This window comes from Dromaius novaehollandiae, chromosome W (assembly GCF_036370855.1).
Source record: "Dromaius novaehollandiae isolate bDroNov1 chromosome W, bDroNov1.hap1, whole genome shotgun sequence".
Taxonomy (NCBI): domain Eukaryota; kingdom Metazoa; phylum Chordata; class Aves; order Casuariiformes; family Dromaiidae; genus Dromaius; species Dromaius novaehollandiae.
The window spans coordinates 35,673,218-35,696,677 of record NC_088130.1 but is presented as its reverse complement, the minus strand read 5'-3'; the positions used below and the strand labels follow the sequence as shown (position 1 = coordinate 35,696,677).

At 37.5% G+C, this 23,460-nt stretch overlaps 1 protein-coding gene across 4 annotated transcripts in view; it reads right to left on the bottom strand.

Annotated features, from left to right (window-relative positions):
* The window catches only part of LOC112980278 (multiple C2 and transmembrane domain-containing protein 1), a 286,913-nt gene that overhangs the window by 38,265 nt on the left and 225,188 nt on the right, over window positions 1–23,460 (bottom strand). For all 4 annotated transcript variants that reach the window (XM_064499933.1, XM_064499935.1, XM_064499934.1 and 1 more), the window contains 2 exons: window positions 17,228–17,347; window positions 1,613–1,666 (listed from right to left, as the gene is read on the bottom strand). In XM_064499933.1, coding sequence (XP_064356003.1) covers window positions 1,613–1,666; window positions 17,228–17,347 — 174 coding nt within the window. The remainder of the gene's footprint in view (window positions 1–1,612; window positions 1,667–17,227; window positions 17,348–23,460) is intronic.

Sequence of the window (23,460 nt, the reverse complement as noted above, 5' to 3'; positions counted from 1 at the left end):
TACACATACTGTTGGGATGATACTCTTGCACTAGCTCTAATAATAAAGCAGGAACAAGCAAGAGAAAATGGCCACAAATGGATGGCAGATCCGTGTTTATCAGAAGAGAAATGATGATTCAAAGCCAGCATGTTGAGTTAAAATACAAGCTCTCCACAGCTACATGACTGACCTTTGCAATAAATCATATATTTTATTGCCAGAAGTGTATGCTCATATCATTTAGTGTTAAAAACCATCACATAACTGTTTTGTAAAAGGAGGTTTGTTACTACAGTGTTTGATGATTATGAAATGATGTAGCTAACGATTTAAGTGATGTATAGAAGAATTTCCCATAATATCTTTCTGTCAGCTGTAAAATGTTTGAACTGGTAATGGAATGAGGAAAATACTCATTTTTTTATCATCTCTCAAATCTTAGGTGTTAGCTAACAGAAAAATAATCATTCAGGGGATTAACTAATCACAGTGAATTTTCTGACATTTCAAATGCTGCTGCCAGCATATGAATTCTTACAGTGGTATATAACTGTACATCTCAACTAGAAACAAAGGTCAAGGGCATAAATTAAGATACACTGTTTTTCTCCTCTCCCAAAAAAAAAAAAAAATCATTGCTTTACTAAAACAGAAGTGGGGGAACATCTGTGAAGGCCAAAATCATCTGTATTTTAATTCAGAGATGTTGTAAAATTATCTTTTTTTTTTTTCTCCTCTCTTTTCGTTCACAAATATCATCTTACTGGTATGAAAATACCAGAAACAACAGGGGTATCTTCACTATACTTGTCTCACCAGAAAGCTGTCCTGCCAGTGCTAGCCATTGCTTCAGTGGTACAAGGTCATTCTGATTTCTTTTCTCTGGTTCTTTCTCTCTCCCTAGGGGACAACCAATCCAAGCAGTCCCATAGCTTGGCTCAACAAGACGCGGAAAACGAGCTGTTATTTACTGTGGTTGCAAACCTCAACCCAACCAGCAGCCTCCAAACTGTACCGCATTTTCTCAAATAGCTGAATGATCTGCAGTAGTTTCCTGGCTTGCTGGGCCACGCTGCCAACTCCAAATCAAGTGGATGTCTATGAGAATTGTGATTATTTAAATGTCATACAGAGTGCAGAACATTTCAGCCATTCCTCTACCAAGTAATTCTTTGAAAATTATAGATGTCAATATCCCGTCTTTAACCAGTATGGAGTTGCTATTTTTACACCATTCTTCCCCTAAAGTGCAGCCCTATTTGTAATACTCAAGACAGGACAAATTTTTGTCCTTCAGAAACAGTTGTCACTGCAGTTATCTTCACAAGAGCTATCAAGTTCCAGACAAGTGGAATTATTTTTGTTCCCGGCAGAAAAAATATTTGCCCCGGCTCTGGACCAAAAAAAAAAAAAAAAAAAAAAAAAAAAAAAAAAAAAAAAAAAAAGGCAGCAGGATTTATAGACCTCTATCCTTTCCTGCAACACACAGTAGCATTGTTAGGATGATAAACAGCTCTGTCCAATTTTCTGGACTAAAACACTTCAACTCCTTTTTTAACTGTCTGTAAAAACAGTGTCATGTCTAAATTCTCCCATCCCCAGGTACCCAAGTGCTAGGAAAGATAATTACCTTGTCATCTCTGTCATCCTCTTCTTCCTCGTCCTCTAGCATGTCCTCCACTACCTGCAGACAGAAACAGTAGTAGTTGTCATGATTTAAAAAGGAAGAGTTTTGTTCTGTCAGTTGTAAACCTTTTGTAGATGAAAACTTTATTAACGTTTGAAATAAATGCACAGAAGGAAAATGTACAACTAGAAAAAACACTTGATCTAGAGAATCAAATTTAGGAAAGTGTTATAGCTTTAATTGACCTACATTAGGGAATTACATACTGGAAACCTTGCCTGTAAAAAATGCTTGCTTGACAATTTAAGTATTTAAAAGGTAGTTCAAAATTCAGTGTATGATAGATTTAACTAAAGGAATCCTTTGTCAGCTCCACTGGTGGGTATACAGTACACACAAATGCTTGCTTTAAATTTACAGATACCTGGAGAAACATGCAACATTTTTAATAGAATTGCCAACATTCACCAAGAGATTTTTGAAGAATTCAATGCTAAGAATAAATTCATACTAGCTTGTCTCTTTATGATCTGCAGCAGTGATATATACCATATGTTCCATTAGCATTAGCACTATGCTTCTTAATAGTAATTTTATTCAACTTGTGCATCTAGCTTTCTGCACATTCATTGCTAACTGTAGTTACCACATGTATGCATCAATGCATTTTTCCATCTAAACAAATTAATTTCAGTCTATCACTTTGAAATATGTAAATATATACACAATTCATTTTACAAATATTAATAATTATTAATCACAGCATAAGCATGGAATGAGCCACTATTAAACCTACCTTACAGAGAGAGGAAATGACTTTCAAAAGATGGTCAGTAGCAGATTCAGAGACTTAAAACTCATAAATTCCTCTCATAACACTGTGATCAAGCCTGCAGCCTACCCTATGGGGAAACTTCTCTATTAATGAAATTGAAATAAAGTTGTACCTCTTTATACTAGCTAAGAATGTGGCTCTTCATATTAGTATTTTTTTTATTAAAATATAAGAACATCCATAATGAATCTGAGCAAAGATCCACCTAGCCCAGTGTTCTGTGGATGCTTAGCAAACAATATATATTACATATAATAAAATATACATAAAAAGTCAAGAAAAGGATAAACTCATCGATGCAACACATTAATTTTTTGACTTATCTTACAGTGAGTTTCCAGCAATTGAAATAATACTTACTTTTTTATATAGATAAAGTTATAAATCATCATTCAGTATTATTTTAGTGTACTTTGTCATTTAAAACGTATTAAAATTATAACTTTGTAATTTCTCCCCACATACAGCTGCACAGATATTCTCATTAAGTTCAAATCCATCTGCAAGCACTAAAGGACTTCAACACTATCCAGGGGCCGAATTCAGAGTTTTTTTTAAAAAAAAGCAGCAAGATAACACAATAACACAATGCTGAATATCAGTTCAGGCATCTGGCCTTTGGAATGGCAGGGCTGGATAACCATCAAGAAGATCCCAGTTAGTCATGCTACATGGGCACATGCACAGACAACTCTAAACAGGTACACTGAGACTGGATTTAAATGCAAGTAGGTCACCCTGCATATGTGTAAATCAACTGCACAGCGCAAAACATTTCCAGTATCTGGTTTCAGACGCTGCTCCTTTTTTGAATCCAGTCCTATTACACCTCTAATGGGAACTGAAGGACTTTGGAGAGCAAGGAGCCACCACTCTGTCTATTGGCTACTCTGTTCTGGAGCTTACAGTCAAAGAAACACAGTAAAACGCAAGCACATTCTCTGCATCAGCACAAGGAAGAAGCATGACCCAAGCAATTATTCCTGCAAAATAGAGCAATTTCAACAGAAGCGTAACCAAACCTTCCGCAACCTAGAATGGATCAGAGGATCAGAGACAATGATCAGAGAGTTCAGGACTGTGACAGGTGGGTCACACCTCTTAGCAGTGAGAGAGGAAAATGTTGAGAGCATACGGTTGAAATGCTTGTTAGTTGTTTTTATACAGCTCCTGGCCAGCTCAGTATGCTGTTTCATGGATTCCACTTGGAGGTGTGTGAGGATGTGGTTTCATGTACTTTTCTAAGGAAAGAAAGATGTTTTCATTTTCCCATGCACCTGCTTCAACTGCAACTGCTTGTTCCTGTTCTCTCGTTGTAGCTCACTGTCTTCTTAATTGTGCTGTTCCAAGTGTTTGTGGAGCTGAGCTAAAAACTACATCACTGGAATGATCAATTTTTTTTTATTTTTATTTTATTTTTTAAATCTACCCTAAAATTTCTAACTTGGATCATTTCAGTGACTCAGTTTACAGAATAGCTTCAGAATTACTTCCATCAGCTCTACTGAGGAAACGGTGAACTGAGAAGAGAGGACGAAAACAACCTGTTAAGGCTGCAAAAAGATGGAAACCTTTTAAATCAGTTTTGCCACACACACAAGACTAATTACATCATTTAGTGACTAAAGCCCAAGGTATAGACTGGAATCTGTTGACTCAGACACTGCCTACGCCTGGAGCTAACTAAACTCAACAGGTCTTTTACTTTTCAACATTAATATTCCTCAGACATTTAAAGATCTCTTCTATGCACATCCAGAAATTCCTAGTCTTGACAGGATTGAACAGCAGAATGCTTATCTCACATTAGTGCTAAAGTTAGCATGGAGACAATTAGATGAATTGGAAACCTCTAAAAATTGTTGCAAATGATGGCACCTCACTGAAATCACTTACACGACAATACCCATTCTAAATTATCTGGCTAATAATACTTCTAACTTGCACTTTTTTTCCCCCTCATCTAATGATTTCAAACTATTTCACAGGCTTTTACAGAGTGGCAAAATGTTAACTTGTTCAAAGGACACAAAAAGTCCTTTGAAATCCCTTGAAGCCAAGGACTGAGACCAGATTTTCAACTTCTCCATTCCATTTTTTAAATTCAAAAGCCACTACCTATCTACGCGCTTGTTCTAGGTTAGTTGTATCATCAATCTCATTAAGCTTTAGAGTATCAAACTGTCTGGAGAAGAAATCCAAATTCAATTACTGTAGCAAAACAAAATGTAGTGGAACTATTCTCATGTCCAAGATGTTAAAACTGTTCTTTAGAGTACAGTCCATGCTTTCACTCGTCTTGAAATTCAAGAGTAAGAATTAAAAACAAATACTGTTCAGACAATAATGATACAATAATACAATTGATTAAACCACCAAGACCAAGTTTCTTCAGGACTTTGAAACAAGGACAACAGATGCTTTATAGTCATATACTGTATGAAGAACTGGTATGCTGAAGCCACTGAAGTACAATCTATTTTTGCAGAAGAACAAAGCAAGGGTTTACAAGATAGGTACAGGGAATCTGAGCAACAGATTTGAGTTGAACATTGTACTTAGAATACTGTAGCAACAAAAGCCCACAATGAATTATTTTTCTGTGGTTCTGGCTTGCAGCTTTTTAAAGAAACTGCACGTGTGCTGTTTCAGTTTGAAGCAACGTAGATAGTACAGTTATTCAGATCTCTACATCAACATTATATCTTTTCAGTGGTGGGGGGGGGAAGAAAGGGAGGGAAGGAGGCAGGGAGGGGGGAGAGAGGGAGAAAACAGGAAAAAGCACAAGATACAATGAAACCTTGGAGTTATTTTATTAAAAGTTCTATGGCAAAAATCTTAGATTGCCTACAGAATACTCACTCTAAATTATGCCTTCTGATACCTTGCTTGAAATCAAGTAGTATTAATCAAACAAAGGAAGGGCACTGGGGAAATCAGAAAGATCTAATGCAAGCAGTTAAAAGTGACACGACCTTCTGTAATGTCACTTGTCACAGACTTACATGCCGCATACTGGTGGAAGGTCTTGAAAGAACCTGATTCTTGGTACTGTTCCTTGAATGTAATACTAATACAGATGACATTTCAAAAAACACATGTAGACGGCCTCAAATATGGCATGTCAGCTACCTCATGGCCAAATAGTAAGCAGATGATGTTCAAATGTTGCAAAATAACATCCTCTCTGTGCAAAATAGTCCTATTAAAAACTAATCAATCAGAAACAGCCCACTCTCTAATTTGCACATACTGCCATTGTTCTTGACCCATCTCCACCTTCTCTGAGGCAAAAGAACTCTGTCTATAAATATTGTATAATTCATACATATTACTGAAGCGATTGTTCTGTAGCAGAAGCAACTACATACAGTGATGGTAAATCAGATCACCAGAAGCTGCATAACCAGCATCTTTGTATGATGGAGAAAACCAAGTATCTGTGGACCAGAATGCAGTCCTGCTAATAAGTTGACAATTAATTGCAACTTGTATTCATTCTAAAAGTGATCTAGTGACTAGCTATTTATAAATGATGTATTACAAAATAGAATTTTCAAGAAAATAATTCATTTTGACCTCAAACATCAACATCTGCAAAATTTGGTTGGATTCTAGTTATTTACCAGCATCTTAAATCAAAATTACATGACTGTATATGATTTTAAAATACATCCTGAATCTAAACGCTCCATGCAAAAACAAGACATTGGCACTTAACAGCATTTTTAACGAAATAACCTTCTCTCTTACTGAGTATCAGCCTGCTGTTTCTGATACATAATGTGCAATCACCAACTCACTTCATGAATTGTCTTCTGTTATAATTTCTTTGGCTTATCCAACAAATGCCTGCTCAGAATATATTTTGATGTCTTTATATGTTAACCATACCAGATTTCTGTTTTGCACTAATAGGCAAAATAAACAAAAAATTAAGGGAGAGGCACTACCACACTGCAGATATGCCAAATAACTGTTATCTTGGTACATTTTTAAAAAAAATTTTAAATATTTTTATTAATGACTCAGTTTTGTAATGTGCGTAACAACAACCCCCATCATTATGGCTTCTCTAGATTTGCTTATATTTTACAAGATTTAGTCCTTCAAAAATAGATGGTTTCCAATGAAAAACAAAAGAAAATACTTTCTATACTATAACACATGCTACAGAGTTAAACTCTGTAGATATTTATATTTTCACATAAAGATTTTAACATCCAGAAGCTCTAGTGAAATAAAAGAGAGAATGAGATTTGGGTCCGATTTAAATACATATTAGAAATGTAAAGAATGTGGTTAGAATTGCACTGTTCAGGACTGTTTGGATTTCATTTAACTCATTTTGTCTGGACATAAACTGTACCATATGTTTGTATGTCACTCAATTTACAGTGTTTATGTGTAAATGTAATATAAAATTATGCAATGTGTGTGGATTAAGAAGGATGACTAAAACCACTCAGGCACTTTCAGTTCATTTCAAAGTGTTCAAGATGAAGCAAAGACTTCTGTTGTCAATAAGGCTGTTATAACAGTGGTTTTGTGGTCATTTTCACAACATGACACTTGCTTCTTTCGCAGAATTGCTGAGAAACTATACGCAAGCTACAACCTAATTAAAATGTCCACCTCTTTAATATCATATATATAAGAAAAATAAAAATCATATGAACAGATTCTGATTTAATAGTGTAGTATATCTGGAATACAGCTGATCCGGATTTATACTATTAATGTTTTGACCTTGGAGTATTTCATCTGCAGTGATCATCAAGATAACTGAACCACTAGATGTAATAATAATTAGCACGATAAGCTTGCCAGTAAGGTTGAATATACTGCAGTACGAAAGACAGCAGACTAAAAAGAAAAGCATTAGTACTTTACTGCTAAAATACTTCCTGATTTTTAGAGACACTCAAATACAATTATTTCTTCTTACAGAATGCATTTTGTTAGCTTTTTCTGGAAAGTGCTTATGCTGTAATTTAGTCTGATTCTTAATAGGAAATGAGACTTTAATATGGCTATCAGATGCTTTTTGATGCATGCTACTGATTACATGTAGTTCTGTAATATCAACAACAGAATTTTTATTTGCAGTATAATACATTTCTTGGCAACATGCATGGGCAGTAAATACAGTTTATTATACAAGAACACGTAACCTTTTTCCTGTTGTCAGCTTTATATGCCCACAAAATTCAGTTGCTAATGTAGTTAAGACTAAGTCATTTTTAACAAAAAAATGGCCTAAGTAGAAGGATTTTCCACAGTATTTCTTTCAATATTTGGTTCTCGATTATTTTAGCTCTTTCTTGGATTTACACAATGCACTGTGAACTGAATATTAGGTGTTTATTTGAAGTATGTCTCCATCTAAAGGCTTCAATAGGTACTGTAGATTCTTCTTGAAAATTTTATAAGAGATTTTTCTGGCATTCGAATGCTTGATTTTTAATTCAGCAGAGCAAAAAAAAATATTCTTTGCTTGGCTAAGTATTGAGAGAAATTTTACTATTATGCAGGAATTTGAAAAAGCAACACCTTCACAAAATTGTCAACTAGAATTCTTAGGCAAAATCTCATGATAAATAGCTTACTATGTATGTCAACAGTATAAACAGACAACTCCTTGTTTTCATTGTGATTATTGTCTTTAGCTACTTTTAAGATTTTAGAAGGCCAAATACATTTCTCATATAAAACAGCATTTATCCAAATAATTTTAAGTTTGTGAGTGTGACCAAATCCCCCCAAAGTAGGGGCTGACAAGCTTTTCATTAGAAAAAGGCTTTTGTGTATGTTATGTGATAATGTATCTAATACATATATTATTGTGTTTTTTTTAAATCAAGTACTGATACATTTTGATAAATATATGAACATTGCAACGTAACTCTAAAATCATTAGTCTAGCCTGAATTAAAACATTCTAAAGCAAAATAAAACCAAATCAAAGCTGAATAAAATAACCACAGGACTACGAGATTTTTCTGCTCCAAACTAAACTGATCTCAGTTTATAAAATATTGATTATTTATATAGTCACTGCAACCTTGTCAAATCAATCTTCTGCCATGTAAATCTCGATGCAAATACAAAAAAAGTTTGTCTCATGGAAAAAATGCCTCTATGTGTGGTGAATTACAATTTCATTTTAGATACTCACAGTATTGCAAGAATTTATTTGAAAAAGTGTGGCAAAACTTAAATTAAAAAAATTGTTTATGATAGAGAAAAATCAACTTTTTAATGCTGCAAATGTCTAGGATAGGATTTTGGTTCTGGTGTTTTGTCTTCAAGTGACTAAATCTAGCTAGAATATTCTCATTCTGTAGTGTATTTTTTTTATGCTATTGGCATGGGAACAGCTGGGTAAAGTTTTAGCAAGGAGTTAATGTATATCCTGACACCATATATAAACCTCCGAAGCAGTGGATTATAATTGTAGCACCGACAGTCTCTAACTGTAGCACCACAAATAGCCAGTTGCAGTATTACATTCTATTACGTTGCAGAAGAGAAATGCTTCCTGCCCAACTTATATCTTTATATAGTGTACTGTGAGACTGTTAAATTAGCGCATAACGCATTTAAAATATTTATAGTACCAACATTTAGTTAAATAACCTTTATGTAAGATTTATGTTGATTTGTTCATTTCTCATTTAATGGCAAATTATGAAGAGCATGTTTCATAAAGATAATTCTCCATTTAAATTCAGCAGGCCATTAAATATTAAAATTATGTTTCTGATGCAATCTAGAGCAAATTTGTCCAGCTTCAGCGATTATTTGCTCTCATAAAAATTAGACTTGATTAATAAAATTTAAATGCTTGATTAAACTGACATTTTCATGTCTCTTCCTGAGTTATTAAAAAAAGCCCCTGTCCCATAGTGGGGCAGTCTGGTGTGCTTTCCCTCCCTCACTATATGGAGAGTATAGAAAGAGCAAACAGCTGTAGGAGGACAGCAGTGGTTCTCAGCAGACTGCTTAATACCCCGGCACACGTTGCGCCTGTGGTCTTTGCGTTCTGACAGCACCCAGGCTGATCGCGTAGTTAGGTGAAGACCTGTTCACAAAAGCCTTTCTAACTTATTTTACTAAGGATAACAAACAGAGAGCATGTTTGCAATTCTGATTAATTTGGTGAAAGTAAGGCAGGCTGCCTGCTTTAAGGGAACCTCGCGCACTTTCTCGCACAGCTCGGAGCAGCGTGCTGAACGCCATCTGGCTCGAGCAGAAACAGAACGAGCGTCACTTTCTATTCCGAGGTAGAGCCGAGCGCACAAGGCTAGCGAGCAGTGGTTGGCGACTACATGGTAAAACTCTCGCTGTATAATGTTGGAAATCGTTCTATTAAAGCAACTATGTTTTCCTTACTTTCAGAGGTATAATACATTAAATTAGTTTTATATATTGTTTTATGGGCAACTCATTTCTCAAGCACTTAGTTTTGGAAATTGTGTTGCTACTTTGCTGTTGCTTTTTATTGAAGGCAAAACTTGTCGGCAAAGTATGCCCAAAACTGGAAGCCAAGGTGATATTCCCAATCTAACAACCCTCTTTTATGAAATCTTGGGCAAAGGACGTATTCCAGTCTCTCTCTGGCTAGAACAGGAGAACAATAACATTTATTTTTGCCACAAATTCATAGTGAAAATTTAGTCCACAGCTAGAAATCACTGCTGACTCCCTAGCAGAAAAGACACTGGACTTCAAGAACAAGTACACAAAACAAATCTGTACAGCATGGGCAATAGATCTGAAACATTTGGCGTTTTTCCCATATTCTGTCTGTGGAAACCCTTTCAAACCAAGGGCTTACGGACCCCTGCTTCCATGCTTTGAGACGGTAATGCATACACAGCAAAAGCAACAGTGCCTTGTTTATTTGCTTGGTAGTTTGCAGAACAGGTGGTTAGAGTCACGCATTTTCTTAGTGGGGTTTGTTTATGTACTGCACAGACTGTACAGCAAAGCAGCACTCCCTACCTTGAACAGAAGCAGCAACAACACTGCCACCTTGCCCCCAGTGGGAAATGACTTGGACTGCAATCACAAAAGCCCTTCTAGTTACAACCTACCACCTAACCTAGGGGGTTACACTACCAACTCAAGCTCTTGTCACACCTGCCACCCTTTCTTGAGGAAAGAGGGAATCCAAAGAGATGGAGATATTCATAGGCATCTTTCTTTCTCTTCCGCTCTTTTAGAAAAGTTTTTTCTTCTATTCTCAAACTTTAATTCTAAATGTGTCCAGCTCTACCTTTTAATGGAAACATATATTCTAGAAATTTAAGTCAAAGCCTATTTTGCAAAAAATCTCCAGTGAAATTAAAAGACATTGTACCATTTGATATCACTCTTACAAGATTAATAATATGTGTATATACTCTATTATACGGACTCATAAGAATTTGTATATGGCACATTAACTCCCAGCTGCTCACCATCATTTTCTATGCAATGACATGTGCAACTTGAAACTTCAAGAGGAAATTAGCTATTTAATATTTCCTTAAATGCTCTAAGTATTAACTATAAATGAAGGATGTGAACTGAAGTGATTACACGTCTTCTCCATAGGGGTATATATGGCAGAAGACCATTCATACTTAACTCCAAGCATGTGCAATGTCCTTCTATTAGATTTTAAATTGCTTGAAAAAGCCCTGACAAACAATAGACCAAAAAGAGAGTAGGATTAGTATCTGCAAACAGAATTTACTGATATTCAGGCCAGGATCACACAGGCTTCAGCAAACAGAAATTTTAGCAGGAATAAGCAGGAAAATAATTCAGGGAGATGAATACAGATAAGAGACACAACTACCACTTCCCCTCCTCAGCCAAGCTTTTGCTCAAAAAAAGTGCAGCTCCAGTGTAACACTGCAAGGTCCCACCCAGCTGGATGAACTCGCACAGCAGCTACAGAATTGACTGGGCTGTTTCAGAAGATTTTTCTCCACAGCCTCCACTAGGCCGAATTTTACAGAGACACAGCTACAAACTAAACATATAGATGGCTCCAGTACAGAAAGCATAAGAAAGAGAGGAAAGGATAACGGTTCCTGCCATGAAGCAAGATTTTTCTTAACTGCAACATTAAGGGTCCCACCAATACGGTAAGGTTTGATATGCACATTTTGATGACTGTATTATCTTACAGATTCAAGTCTCCCACATAGCATGTTTTCAGAAATGCCTCCTATTTCATTCTACTTTTAAAACTATACCACAAGCTTTTCTGGCCCCTAACATTTTTCTAAAGGTTTGCTCCTGAAAAAACTCCCCAACAGGTCTAGAAACACTATGTCCAAGGAGGTGTGAACTCTTTCCTGCTTTCCCATTTCTGTTGCTCACTCCCAACTCCTAGCCTTCTTAGCTACATGCAGAAGAAATTTTCCAATTTCATAGCAAAAATTACGACCAAGGAAGTGAAAAAGAAATTCTGGTCAGCCCTCTATTTCTTGCTGTTTCTTGGTTCTCTGTGAAAGACCCAAGAAGAGATGATGTATTTTTCCCTCAAACTCGGAAGCTTTTGATAACATACTTGGTAGAAGGACACAAGCATGAAAAATTTCCTCAAGAGCAGCTCATGAGTGTCCTCATCAAACATCCGTGAAAGAAGGAGATAAAAATCAAATATCTTAATAGTTTACACGCAATTTCTCTAAGAGGTACAGAGACAACACCTCATTATAAGTGCCTTGCTCAGTCGATGTGACCATACTCAAGAGATGATGAACAAACTGCTAATTGTTCAGGAGTCCCAGATTCTCATTTGACAGAATCACAGAACGGTTAAGCTTGGAAGGGGCCCCTGGAGATCATCTAGTCCAACCCACCTGCTCAAAGCAGGGGCAGCTAGAGCAGGTTGTTCAGGACCATGTCCAGTCAGGGTCTGAGTATCTCCAAGGACAGAGACTCCACAACATCCCTAGGCAACCTGTTCCAGTGTTTGACCACCCTCACAGTAAAAAAGGTTTCTCTTAATGCCCTGCATTTCAATTTGTGCCCATTGTCTCTTGCCCTCTCCATGGGCACCACGGGGAAGAGTCTGGCTTCATCTTGTTCACACCATGAGGTATTTATACAGATTTATAAGATTACCCCCACCACTGCCCCACCCCAAGTCTTCTCTTTCTCCAGTATGAACAGTCCCAGCTCTCTCAGCCTCTCCTCGTATTACAGATACTCCAATCTCTTAATCACTTTTGTGGCCCTTTGCTGGACTTAAGTCAGTACATCCATGTCTTTGCTGTACTGGGGAGCCCAGGACCGGGCTCAGCATTCTAGATGTGTCTCACCAGTGCTGAGCAGAGGAGAAGGTTCACCTCTCCCTTGATCTGCTGGCCACACTCTTCCTCATGCAGCCCAGGATGCTGTTGGACTTCTTAGCTGCAAGGGCACACTGATCAATGTTCACGTTCAATCTGTTGTCCACCAGGACCTCTAGAGCCTTTTCTGCTAAGGTGTTTTCCAGCCAGTCAGCCCCCAGCCTGTAATGGTGCAAGGGGTTATTCCTCCCCAGGTGCAGAACTTGCCATTTCCTTTGATCGAACTTTATGAAATTCCTGTCAGTTCATTCCTGCAGCCTGTTGAGATCCCTTCAAACAGCAACACAACCATCTGATCTATCTGCCACTGCTCCCAGCTTTGTATCATCTGAAATCTCCACTCTTGGTGGAGATTATTATTTCATTAGGTCAGACATCTAGAAGTACTGTTATAAAGAAATACATTTATGTATTATAGGTAATACATATATGCACATACGAAGTACGTTATAAGGATATAGGCAGTATTTCTTTAAGTGAAGCAAACATCCACAGAGAAAATAGTTAAGTAAGCTTCAGGCAAAAACGTTCTGCAAATGTTCTGCAAAACCCAGGGGAAAGTGTTAAGAATGCCATTTTAGTTATTTTACCCAAGTTCCTTGCTCAGTATTGAAATAAAATACTCATTCTGTGATTTTCTATTCCTATCACATGACTCAATGCCAGAAGTTCATTCATTTTAGATCAGTTCTGAATTCTCACAGATTCATTCAAAGGAAAGTCCACTAAATCTGCATCTAGCTTGCTCCTCCTACACTTCCTATCACAGGCCATGAAATCTCATCCAGTTATCCCAATATTTAATGCAAGAGTATGTGATAAAAGCACAACTTTCAGAAAGACAAGAAATCTTGATCTCAATGTATAAAAGATAGGGAATCCAACACTTCTAATTTTGTGCCAGTGTATGACTAAAACCGTGATGATAATCAATTGTACAAAGAAGGTCCAACTGAATCCTTGAAAGAAATAATGCCTTGTATGCTGCTTCACCTCGCTCTAGGCTTTTCCAGTAGACTTATCTCCCACAACTAAGGACACTCCCCCTTGTCCCAACCTCATTTCACTTTTATTCCAAGTAAGAAATTGAACACGTAACTTATTATGAGTCAGAGTAAGTGGCAGAGTAATCATCCTCGTGCTTAAACGAGCAGGGGTAGCTCATGTTATGACTGAATAGCTCAGACAATTTCACATTATTCCACAAGAAAGTAAGTTCCAAAATACTTCAAAGGATCTGATTCCTGAGAGGACAAAGCAAATGCTGCCTTGGTTGTAAAGATATTCAAATAAGGAGGAGTTAAGACTGGTTTGTCTGTCATATCCACATAGAAACCTAGTGAATGATTTTGTTGATCTGTAAAAGAGTGCAGTCTCTAATGCTTCAATTGATTAGACAATTGATATTATTATCTAGTATGGTTATCACAATGGAAAAGAACTCTTCCAAACTACTTTTTGAGATTGGAAATCTAAGTATTTTCCATACTCATAAGGCAAGTCCAAAGTGCATACAGTTTATAAATACATTTGTCTCATGTTAATTGAGTAAAAACAAAAACAAAAAAAGGAAACACAAAGATACTTATCTTTTTGTCTCGTCATTAACTTGGAGATTTCAAAGCAACGTCAAAAATAGATGATATTCCTAACTTAAGATAAGTAGTCAATGATTTTATTGAGGCACTCGAGAAATCTCTGGAGACCTGGGAATAGAATCTAGATCATCTGAATTCTAAGGCAATCTCTAGCCACTAGAAAACACTGCTTAATTAATTTAGTTAATATTTACACTCCACAGTAGAAAACAGAAATATTCTAAACGACTCCTAATCTAATGATACTGTGTTAATGACCTGAGCTAAGGACTTGTGATATTACCTAAGATTTGCAAGTTAATTAGAAAAACATCCAGCAAGTCTGCAGATTACATCACAATAGACAGATGCTAACCATGATGATAACCAAGTTCAATTCATTAAGAATGAGGTAACTAAGCTCAATTCATTAAAAATGAGGTCCCAACTTCTTATAAACCAAAAAAGTGCAACTAGTAGCGCAAATACAAAAAATTAGGGAAGAACTCTACTGGTTGATAAAAGCTGTATTGAACTTGGTCTGAAACAATCTTAGTAAGGGAAACTTTTTTAGAGCAGCATTTAGTGTCCTCATCAGACAGCCCATCAATATCTTCATTATTTTGTTAGAAAAGTTGCCTGACCCAACTAATCTTTACATGCAGGTGGTATTTTAGAGAGAAATGAAGTACACCGCAGCTCACAAGTGAAATCTCACCTTTCATGACGGATTTCAGTTACCCACAAAACCCTCAGGTTGAAAAACTTCAAGAGCTTCAGGCAGCTAGAGGCAAAAGGCTATGATTTAAGAAATGCATCTTGTAAATCTTGATTGCAAATCCTAGACTTTTCCCCATGAATGTAACAACCTTTGGGGTTTACCTTTGGGAATAACTCTAGCTTCCTCATCCTTAATTTTAGATGATTCTAGGAGTTACAAGAATCTTAGCAACGTGGACAGGTAACACCAGTGCCAAGATCAGAGTTACATCAGTTCCACTAGTCACTAGTAGTTGAAGTTGCTGGACATTAGGGTCATAGAATCATTCAGGCTGGAAGCGACCTCCAAAGCTCTCTAAACCAACCACCTGCCCAAAGCAGGGTCAGCCATGAGGTCAGACCAGGTTGCTCTGGACTTTATCCAGCTGGGTCCTGACAACCTCCAAGAACGGAGATTGCACAGCCTCTCTGGGCAACCTGTTCCTCTGCCTGTCTGTCCTTATGGCAAAAAAGGGTCTCCTTATATATCCATCTGAACATCTCTTTTTTCAAGTTATGCCCGTTGTCTCTTGTCATCCCAGCACGACAACCTTCCTGTATGTAGTGGCAGCCTGCTATTAGATCCCCCCGCAAAAGCCTTCTCTTCTCCAGGCTTCTTCAAGACCAGTTCCCTCAGCTTCTCCTCAAAGGACAAGTGCTTCAGCCCCCTTGACCATCTTGGTGGCCCTCCACAGAACTCATTCAAGTTAATCAACATCCATCCTGAACCAGGGTTCCCAAAACTAGACATTACTCTAGATGCAGTCTAACAAGTGCTGAGTAAAGGGGAGTAATCATTCCCCTCAATCCACTGGCTATGCAGCTGGGGATGCATGCTGGGGATATTATTAATGAAGCTTGGGATGCTGTTGGTGCTCTTTGCTGCCAGGGCACACTTGGCTCTTGTTCACCTTCCTATCAAGATGTCCAGCTCCCTTTCAGCAGAGCTGCTGCCCAGACAGTCAGTCTCCAGATTGTATCATTCAGAGGGGTTATTTCTCTCCAAGTGCAGGACTTCTCATTTGTCCTTGTTGAATTGCATGAGGTTCTTGTGGGCTCATTCCTCCAGCTTGCCTAGGTCTTTCTGAACTGCAGCCCTGCCCTCGAGCATATCAGCTGGTCCTGTACCCATTTGGTGTCATCTGCAAACATGACAATGTACCCCATCACCTCCTCCAGGTCCTTGATAAAGATGCTAAACAGGACAGGTCCCAGTACACACCACTGTGGTACTCCACTTGTTATCAACCTCCAGATAGAGTATGATCCATTAACCACTACCACTACCCTTGGAGCTCAACCATCCAAACAGTTTTCTGCTCATCTAGCTATCCATCCAGACCATAACGTCCTAGAGGGCACACTACTTTTGGCATATGACTACTGAATCTAATATCAAATTCATAAAGCTCAAGAATAATATACATGCAAAACCCTTAAGCTGCCTGGATACAATAAAATTTATACAGCACAGAATAAAACTTCAACTTTTGATGCATACTTCTGGAAGTCTGAACTATGCTTTCATTATTAATAAATGTCTGTTACTAGTAAATGTTTGTTCCTTTATATCCCAACTACATGCATTTATTTAAATGCATTGAATGAGGAAGAAGAAAGTAGAAGAAAAGTAAGAAAAGATCTATTAAGATCACTGAATGTAACATGATACTGAAAAAAATGGTAAATCCAATGTGATACATTTTGAAACTGTTAACAATTTGGAATCACTTTAACCTTTAACTCCAGTAAACGAAAGAAAAAGTGATGCAGACTTAGCCATATACAACCATTTTCAAAGAATTTGTCTCCTCCTGACCCGTAAGCCTCCCCTCTCTTCTCCCACACAAACCAGATTCTGAGGATAGTACATGTGCTACTATATTTTTAAATGACATTTTCAACAAAAACAGACACATTTATTGGACAGCTGGAGAAAAATCCAATTGCAGGTGGGAAAATTGTCCATCAAGCATCGTGAACTGAAATGCTTTCAAAAAGATGTCATATTTAAACTCAGTTATAAAATTTTATCTCTGTGTTAGTTAAAAAAGAAAAGGACATGTATGTGCTTGAAGTAGAAAAGACTTACTGTATCATGTTGCCTGTTATCTTTCCCTGATATGATCAAGAAGTAGTTCCATGCCAACAGCAACAAGAAAGCCAGTGGTATCATGTAGAGCTCAAAGTTCCAAACCACAAAAAGAAAAAGCTAGAAGACAGAGGAGAAAGAAGTGATTCAACACTCCACTACATTAACTCTTATGCACAGTTAAGACCAATGAATTAAAACAATTCTAAACCAATCATCTCTCCTTAGGCAGGCAACAAGAACACTTGTTTTACCATTTTGCTGACCAGCCACTTACCTCTGTAAAACAATCGCTACACTTTTTATTTCTTTGTACTTTAATTCTGAAATGAAAGTTGATATAGTGTAGCCTAAGAGGGAACGTTAATCATTCTCTAGTGAAATAACGTTTAGGTGGACAAAATAATGCAAAATGGCATAAAAATAAGATCACAACGTGATAAAGAAAAGGTTGGGTTATTTCTATGGATAACAATAATTTGTTGTTCAAAAGAACGACCTTGATTTTTTTAGTAATGTCACACAGATGAACAGAAGATGTAAACCTTACAATGAAAATCTGAAAGATTTATTTGTACGGAAGACTCAAAAATCATACTAAAACACAAAAAAGTCCAAATATTTGAATAAAATCATGGTAACACAGTAACCATAGAAAATGGGATTAAAATGAATACTAAGAAGTCAATCAAGTTCATCCCTTTGAAAACTTTGATTGCTGAATTTGTAGTATTTCTTCAAAACATCCTGAGCACTGTTTGATCCATATCTGGAGGCTGACACAAGCATGAGCTGGCTAAATATTCCAGGGGCCGTTCTCTAGCACTGAGCCCTTGGAAGCAAGGAGATCGTGGTCCAGCGAGAAACCGATCTTCATTGCAGACATCACTGCTCTGTGTCATGGAGCTGTGAAAAGCCTGATACCACAGACTTCTGCCTCTGGTCTGTCAGGCTAGGAGCTAGCTAGATAGCTAGGCTATCAGCGCTAGCTTCTGACACCTGAAAGCTGTAAACATTTGTCAGAGTCCATAGCTGTCTAGCAGAGACACTTCCAGGGAGATACCATTGCCTGGTGATTCTAGAACAAAATTATTGTTTTTTCAGAGGAAAAAAAATATTTGGACTTAGATGGGTTTAAACTAAAACCATTTTTACATCCAATTTTCCCCATGAACAAGAAGCCCTGTATTTTACCCAGCTCTAGTCATAATATAACTTGGTTTATTTTCCTCTCATATGATAAAAGTCAAAAATGAAAGTATTATGGTAAATTACACTATTTACCACAGCTGGATATACACCTACTCTTCAGAAATCTTGCTAAGCCATTTTCATTCAAACCCTATGACTTAAGCTTTTGAATATTTTTGTTTTTATAACCTACTAAAATTAATGAAGGTGTTATGTCACAGAACTAGCAAACGTAAAGCAAAGCCAATAATAAACAAACTAAAAATGACACATTTTGCCAAAACCAATCATCTAGATAGGTATAAATTTGAAAAAGAACAAAATGGGGATTTTGATAATCTTCTGCTGTGAGGATTTCTGTCTATAGTTGAAACGAAATGCTCTTATCAAATACAAGCATCCATGTAAAAAAAAAAAAAAAAAAAAAAAAAAGCAAGTAATCTCCTGTCTCAAGATCAGCTAACCCACCTTTCCTCCCCTGCTTTCTGTAACTAAATGTTTTGTATCCAGAAGTCTTGTGAGACTGCAAGACAAACATGATGAATACTGCAAGACTTCAAAAAGCAGTTTGTGTAACATACGTAAGAGGATACTGGCACTGTTAACAGTTAATATTTTATTTGAAAGAAAATTTTGTTTTTTAGGTTATTTAGTTTCAAAGGAAATCTGTTACAAGTGGTAATGAACAAAAAGCAAATAACAGTTCACAGAATTCTAGAGTTCTTCCAGGAGCTTGCTAACTACCCCTTTCAAAGCAGTATCTACAGGGATTTGATCTGGTATATTTGATACAGCCAACCTAAACCAAAATTTTAATCTCAAAAGAAACACAAAGAATCCTTGCATCAATTAACCCCAGAAATTCCCCGCATCGATGCTGAGGTGAGCTTTGAAAGTTGGTGAATAATATCCAACTATCAGAGAAGGAGATTCTAGAGACTACCTATTGAGAAATACCAATGCATATAGTATGTCTTACGCTCCCATTTAAATTTGGTTAGAAAGATGTAAAGAAAATCTTAGGTAATATCCAAACAATCCATGGCTCCAGAGAAAAATCCCCAGCAACCTAGATGCAATCAGGAGATACTTAGAGGTCTCCAAGTCTACCTCCTGCTCACGGCAGGGTCATTACTAAATTCAGACCAGGTTGCTGAGGGCTTTGCCCATTTGCATCCTGTAAACCTCCAAGGATGAAGAGAGATCGCACAACCTCTCTGGGCAACCTTTTCCACGGCAGGATTTTCACCATAAGGAAAACATTTTGGAACCTCACTGTCTCTCCGTGCATCTCCATAAAGACCCTGTCTCTTCTTAGGAACATCCCATCGGCGTGGGCAGGCTGCTGTTAGGTCTCCCCAAAGCCATCTCTTCTCCAAGTTGAACCAAGCCAGCTCCCTCAGCCTTTCCTCATAGTGCTCGTGCTCCAGTCCCTGACCACTGTGGTGGTGCTCTGCTGAACTCACTCAAGTTTATCAACATTCAATACTTTCTCATACCGGCAGGGAGAGTGGAGTAAAACCAGACACAGTAATCTAGATGTGATCTGCTGAGTATGAAAATAATGACAGAAAATTGTTCATCTAAAAGGACAGACAGCTATCAGAAAAGGTGCCAAAAACAGAGTCTGAAAAGCTCCAAATTTCACACAAGTTCTTTAATCTTCTTTAAGACTTGTATGGCCATAGCTTTTGAAAAAGTGGACAACACACCTGCCATCTCCTTTGAATGATTCTTCTGACTTGCCAGCTTCATTTCCATCTAGTCTGGCTGAATTTTAACTGGTTCCTTCTTTCAGGCACCTGTTTCAGCCAGGCACTAAGAAAACAAGGACTCCGTATTTGCAACACAAATGAGATGTATGCTGTGTGAAACCTGCACAGTGATAGCACCGCAAGTGAAATTGCCTCACTATCTCCCCCAGAAGAAAAATGCACTCACACAAACACACAAGGGAGAAAACAAACAGATTCCCAGTATTAGGCAAAGACTTTTAAGTAAACATAGCAGCCCCAAAAACTTGTGCAGAACAGCAAGAAAATCCTGGGGCTCTGTTCTTATGCATAAAGGATCTTACAGCTAGGAGGAGAGGGAAGACGGGAAGCTGTATGTATGAATCTATTCCCTCAACTTTATTTCATCCATGAAGGGGAGGGAAAGCTACACATCCATCCATTAAACAAGTACAGGGAAAAAAAGCAGAGTCGGAAAAAGCACAGGAACAGGTATAAAAGGTCAGTTCTGGGACCTGCCCATGCCTATAAAGCATCCAGTGGAACATGGATCGTATCTGGTATGATCCCTTTCAAAGAAATAATGGCTCTACTCAGTCTAAAAAAGGATCCTCATCACTACTGAAACAAGCCAACTATTTTAAGGGAGGAGTGGGAGTCTCAAAGGTTACAGTTTAATATAGCTGCCATTTCCTACACAGAAGACTAAGGGAGTAATTTTTTTCTTCTCCCCCATGACATCGAGATTTTAAGAGTCACAGGCATGAACTGGCCATTTACAACATCACATCAGTTGATACACTTAGTGAGAGACATGCACTAAATGATCATTCAGCGAGACACATGACACTATCCCTGGTGTACAACACTTCAAAAAATAATTTAAGTTGGAATATTGAATATCCTATTCTTTTGCAAACTACAGTATATTTTAAAAAGAAATCTCATCCAAAATGATTAACACTTCCTACTGTTCAGAAAAAAAGCCTGCCCTTTCAGACTAGCAGCTGTGGATCATTAGCTTTCCAGTGATGAGATGTGTTTGATGAGTATTTTTCTTTCTAATTAAGAGATGAGATTCTCTATTTGACTCTCTCTTCAGACAGAAGTGAAGAGAAAGATTTCTCCCTATGTGGAAAAGGCAGTATTCTACAGAACAATTATTTCAGATTTCTTTTTATCTACCTCCACCCAATTTCACTTCATTTTTAACAGAACCCTGTTTGCACCCACAGACTTCACAGTATTAACCCTTATGTTTCACAGCTCTTTATTTCTTTGGCTTCTAATTTTGACTATCAGCAGAAAAGAATATATAGAAAAATGGATCACCCCACATAGGAGATACTGACCCATATCATCAGGGGCAGAGGAGACCAAAGTGCAGCTGAAGAGGGAAGGCTGCAAGTTACATCTGTTTGAGAATATTCTGACAAAAATTAGAAAATGCTCTTTTCACAGAAAAGTCTGGATTTAATGAAAGCCACAGAACTGAGCATAAGATGCTTCCAGCTGATGTATACAGAGCTTTCCAGGACCTGCAGCCTCAGAGCGACCTTGATATGTGGATTCCCTTGAGGCAAAAAGCACAGGGGGCTTGACAGCATTCCTGCTTTTAAGCTTCCCAGGGCTTCCAGTCTGAAAGTCTAAGTAATTGAGTCACCTCACAAGTCCCAAGACTGACACAGGAACCTTGAAATTTGCATTCACAGTACCCAGTGTCCTGAGCTGTAATGTGTTTAGCAGCACAGTGAGATATGGCCATTTCCACGACCATCATGTCACACAGTGCATGCCACTCATACCGCAGGCTCCCCTTCAATGTACAGCTGCCTCCATTCATTTTTAAAGAGGATTCTTATAGCTCCATTTGTATATTACCTATATGCTTGCATTATGTGCATTACCCAGCTCCTGATTACCCTGGAAATTCAGAAGTTGGCTGTATGGAGTTTTGGCACAATCACAAAAAGAGCCTGTTTGCAACTCCAAACACTACGCTCTAATCATAAGATCATCCATTTACCCTTTAAGCTTAAAAGGACAATAGTGTTTCCCAAGGCTTCATCCACTGGATGTATTCTCAGAAGACTAGAAAGACTGAAAGATAACCCACCTACCTGCATAGTACAGACTCTCTGTTAAGTACTAAAAGTTTAAGGCTCCAGTAAAATTCTGCATGGTGTTTATACTATAAAATATTGAAAAACACATTTCACTGTACCTTGGAGTGCAGTCAGGAGTCTCTTTCATTAAAAAATTAGTCTGCTGCCTCCAATCATCACGACCCTTCTTATCTTGTAAAAAAAAAATTTTTCCTCTAGCTGCATCAAATCCCAAACACACTAATAGAATTAATGTAAACATTTATGAGAACACAGCACCCTCAATCAGGTATGTCTGGAAGAAATATGCCTTTTGAACATTTTAAAGCGTCCTCCAACAGTTTTGGGGTTTTTTTTTAAAGCACTCTTACAATTTTTTGAGTCTTAAACATTATCTGTTGCTGTTTCTTTGAATAGCCAGAAATCAACTTGAAAACAGCAACAGCATGGGACATGTAAAAAATACAGGAAAAAAAATAAATGTATGCCATTCCTGAGTACATTATCTGGACAGATCTCTAGTTTAACCTTGGACAAACTGGTGGTTCTCCTTTTTATATTGCAGAGGCCGTGGTAGTCTGAGAAATGCTGAATAATTAGTATTCTTGATGCTTTACGAGCTTTTCCTTTAACTCAGAAACAAACTTAAGATATTTCTGGCATCTTCTCTCTTTTCGCTGGAATAACAAAAGAACAGTCCAGTTCACTGTAATTTAGATTTTGTCTCTCACCCTCTCTATTTATTCCATGCAGAACACGAAAAAGGAGATACTGCCAAGATAAAAAAAAGTAGTAAGATCTTAACTGACTGGACTAATTATTATTTTAATCCCAGTATGGATGAGGAAAATCCCTATTGAAAAATTTACGGCAGCTCTAACTAGAATACTTCAGTCCCATATCTAGAAGAACACTCAACAAAAATATTTTCATTTCTTACTAGGCAGGACATTTCTGGTCCTGGTTTTTGCATGTTGATTATATGCATGATAAACCCATGGTTTCATTACACTTGAATTCTTTCATCTAGGCATGGTGTAACTCTAGTTATTAAAGAAGCAACTCTGACAATTAGATATGATTCACTTGATGTGTTTCAACCCACCCCATTTTTTTTTGAAATGCATCTATAGCTAAATGGACTTATTTCACCTGAACAACCTCCAACACAATACTATCATCCAAACATACCATAATGTAAGCT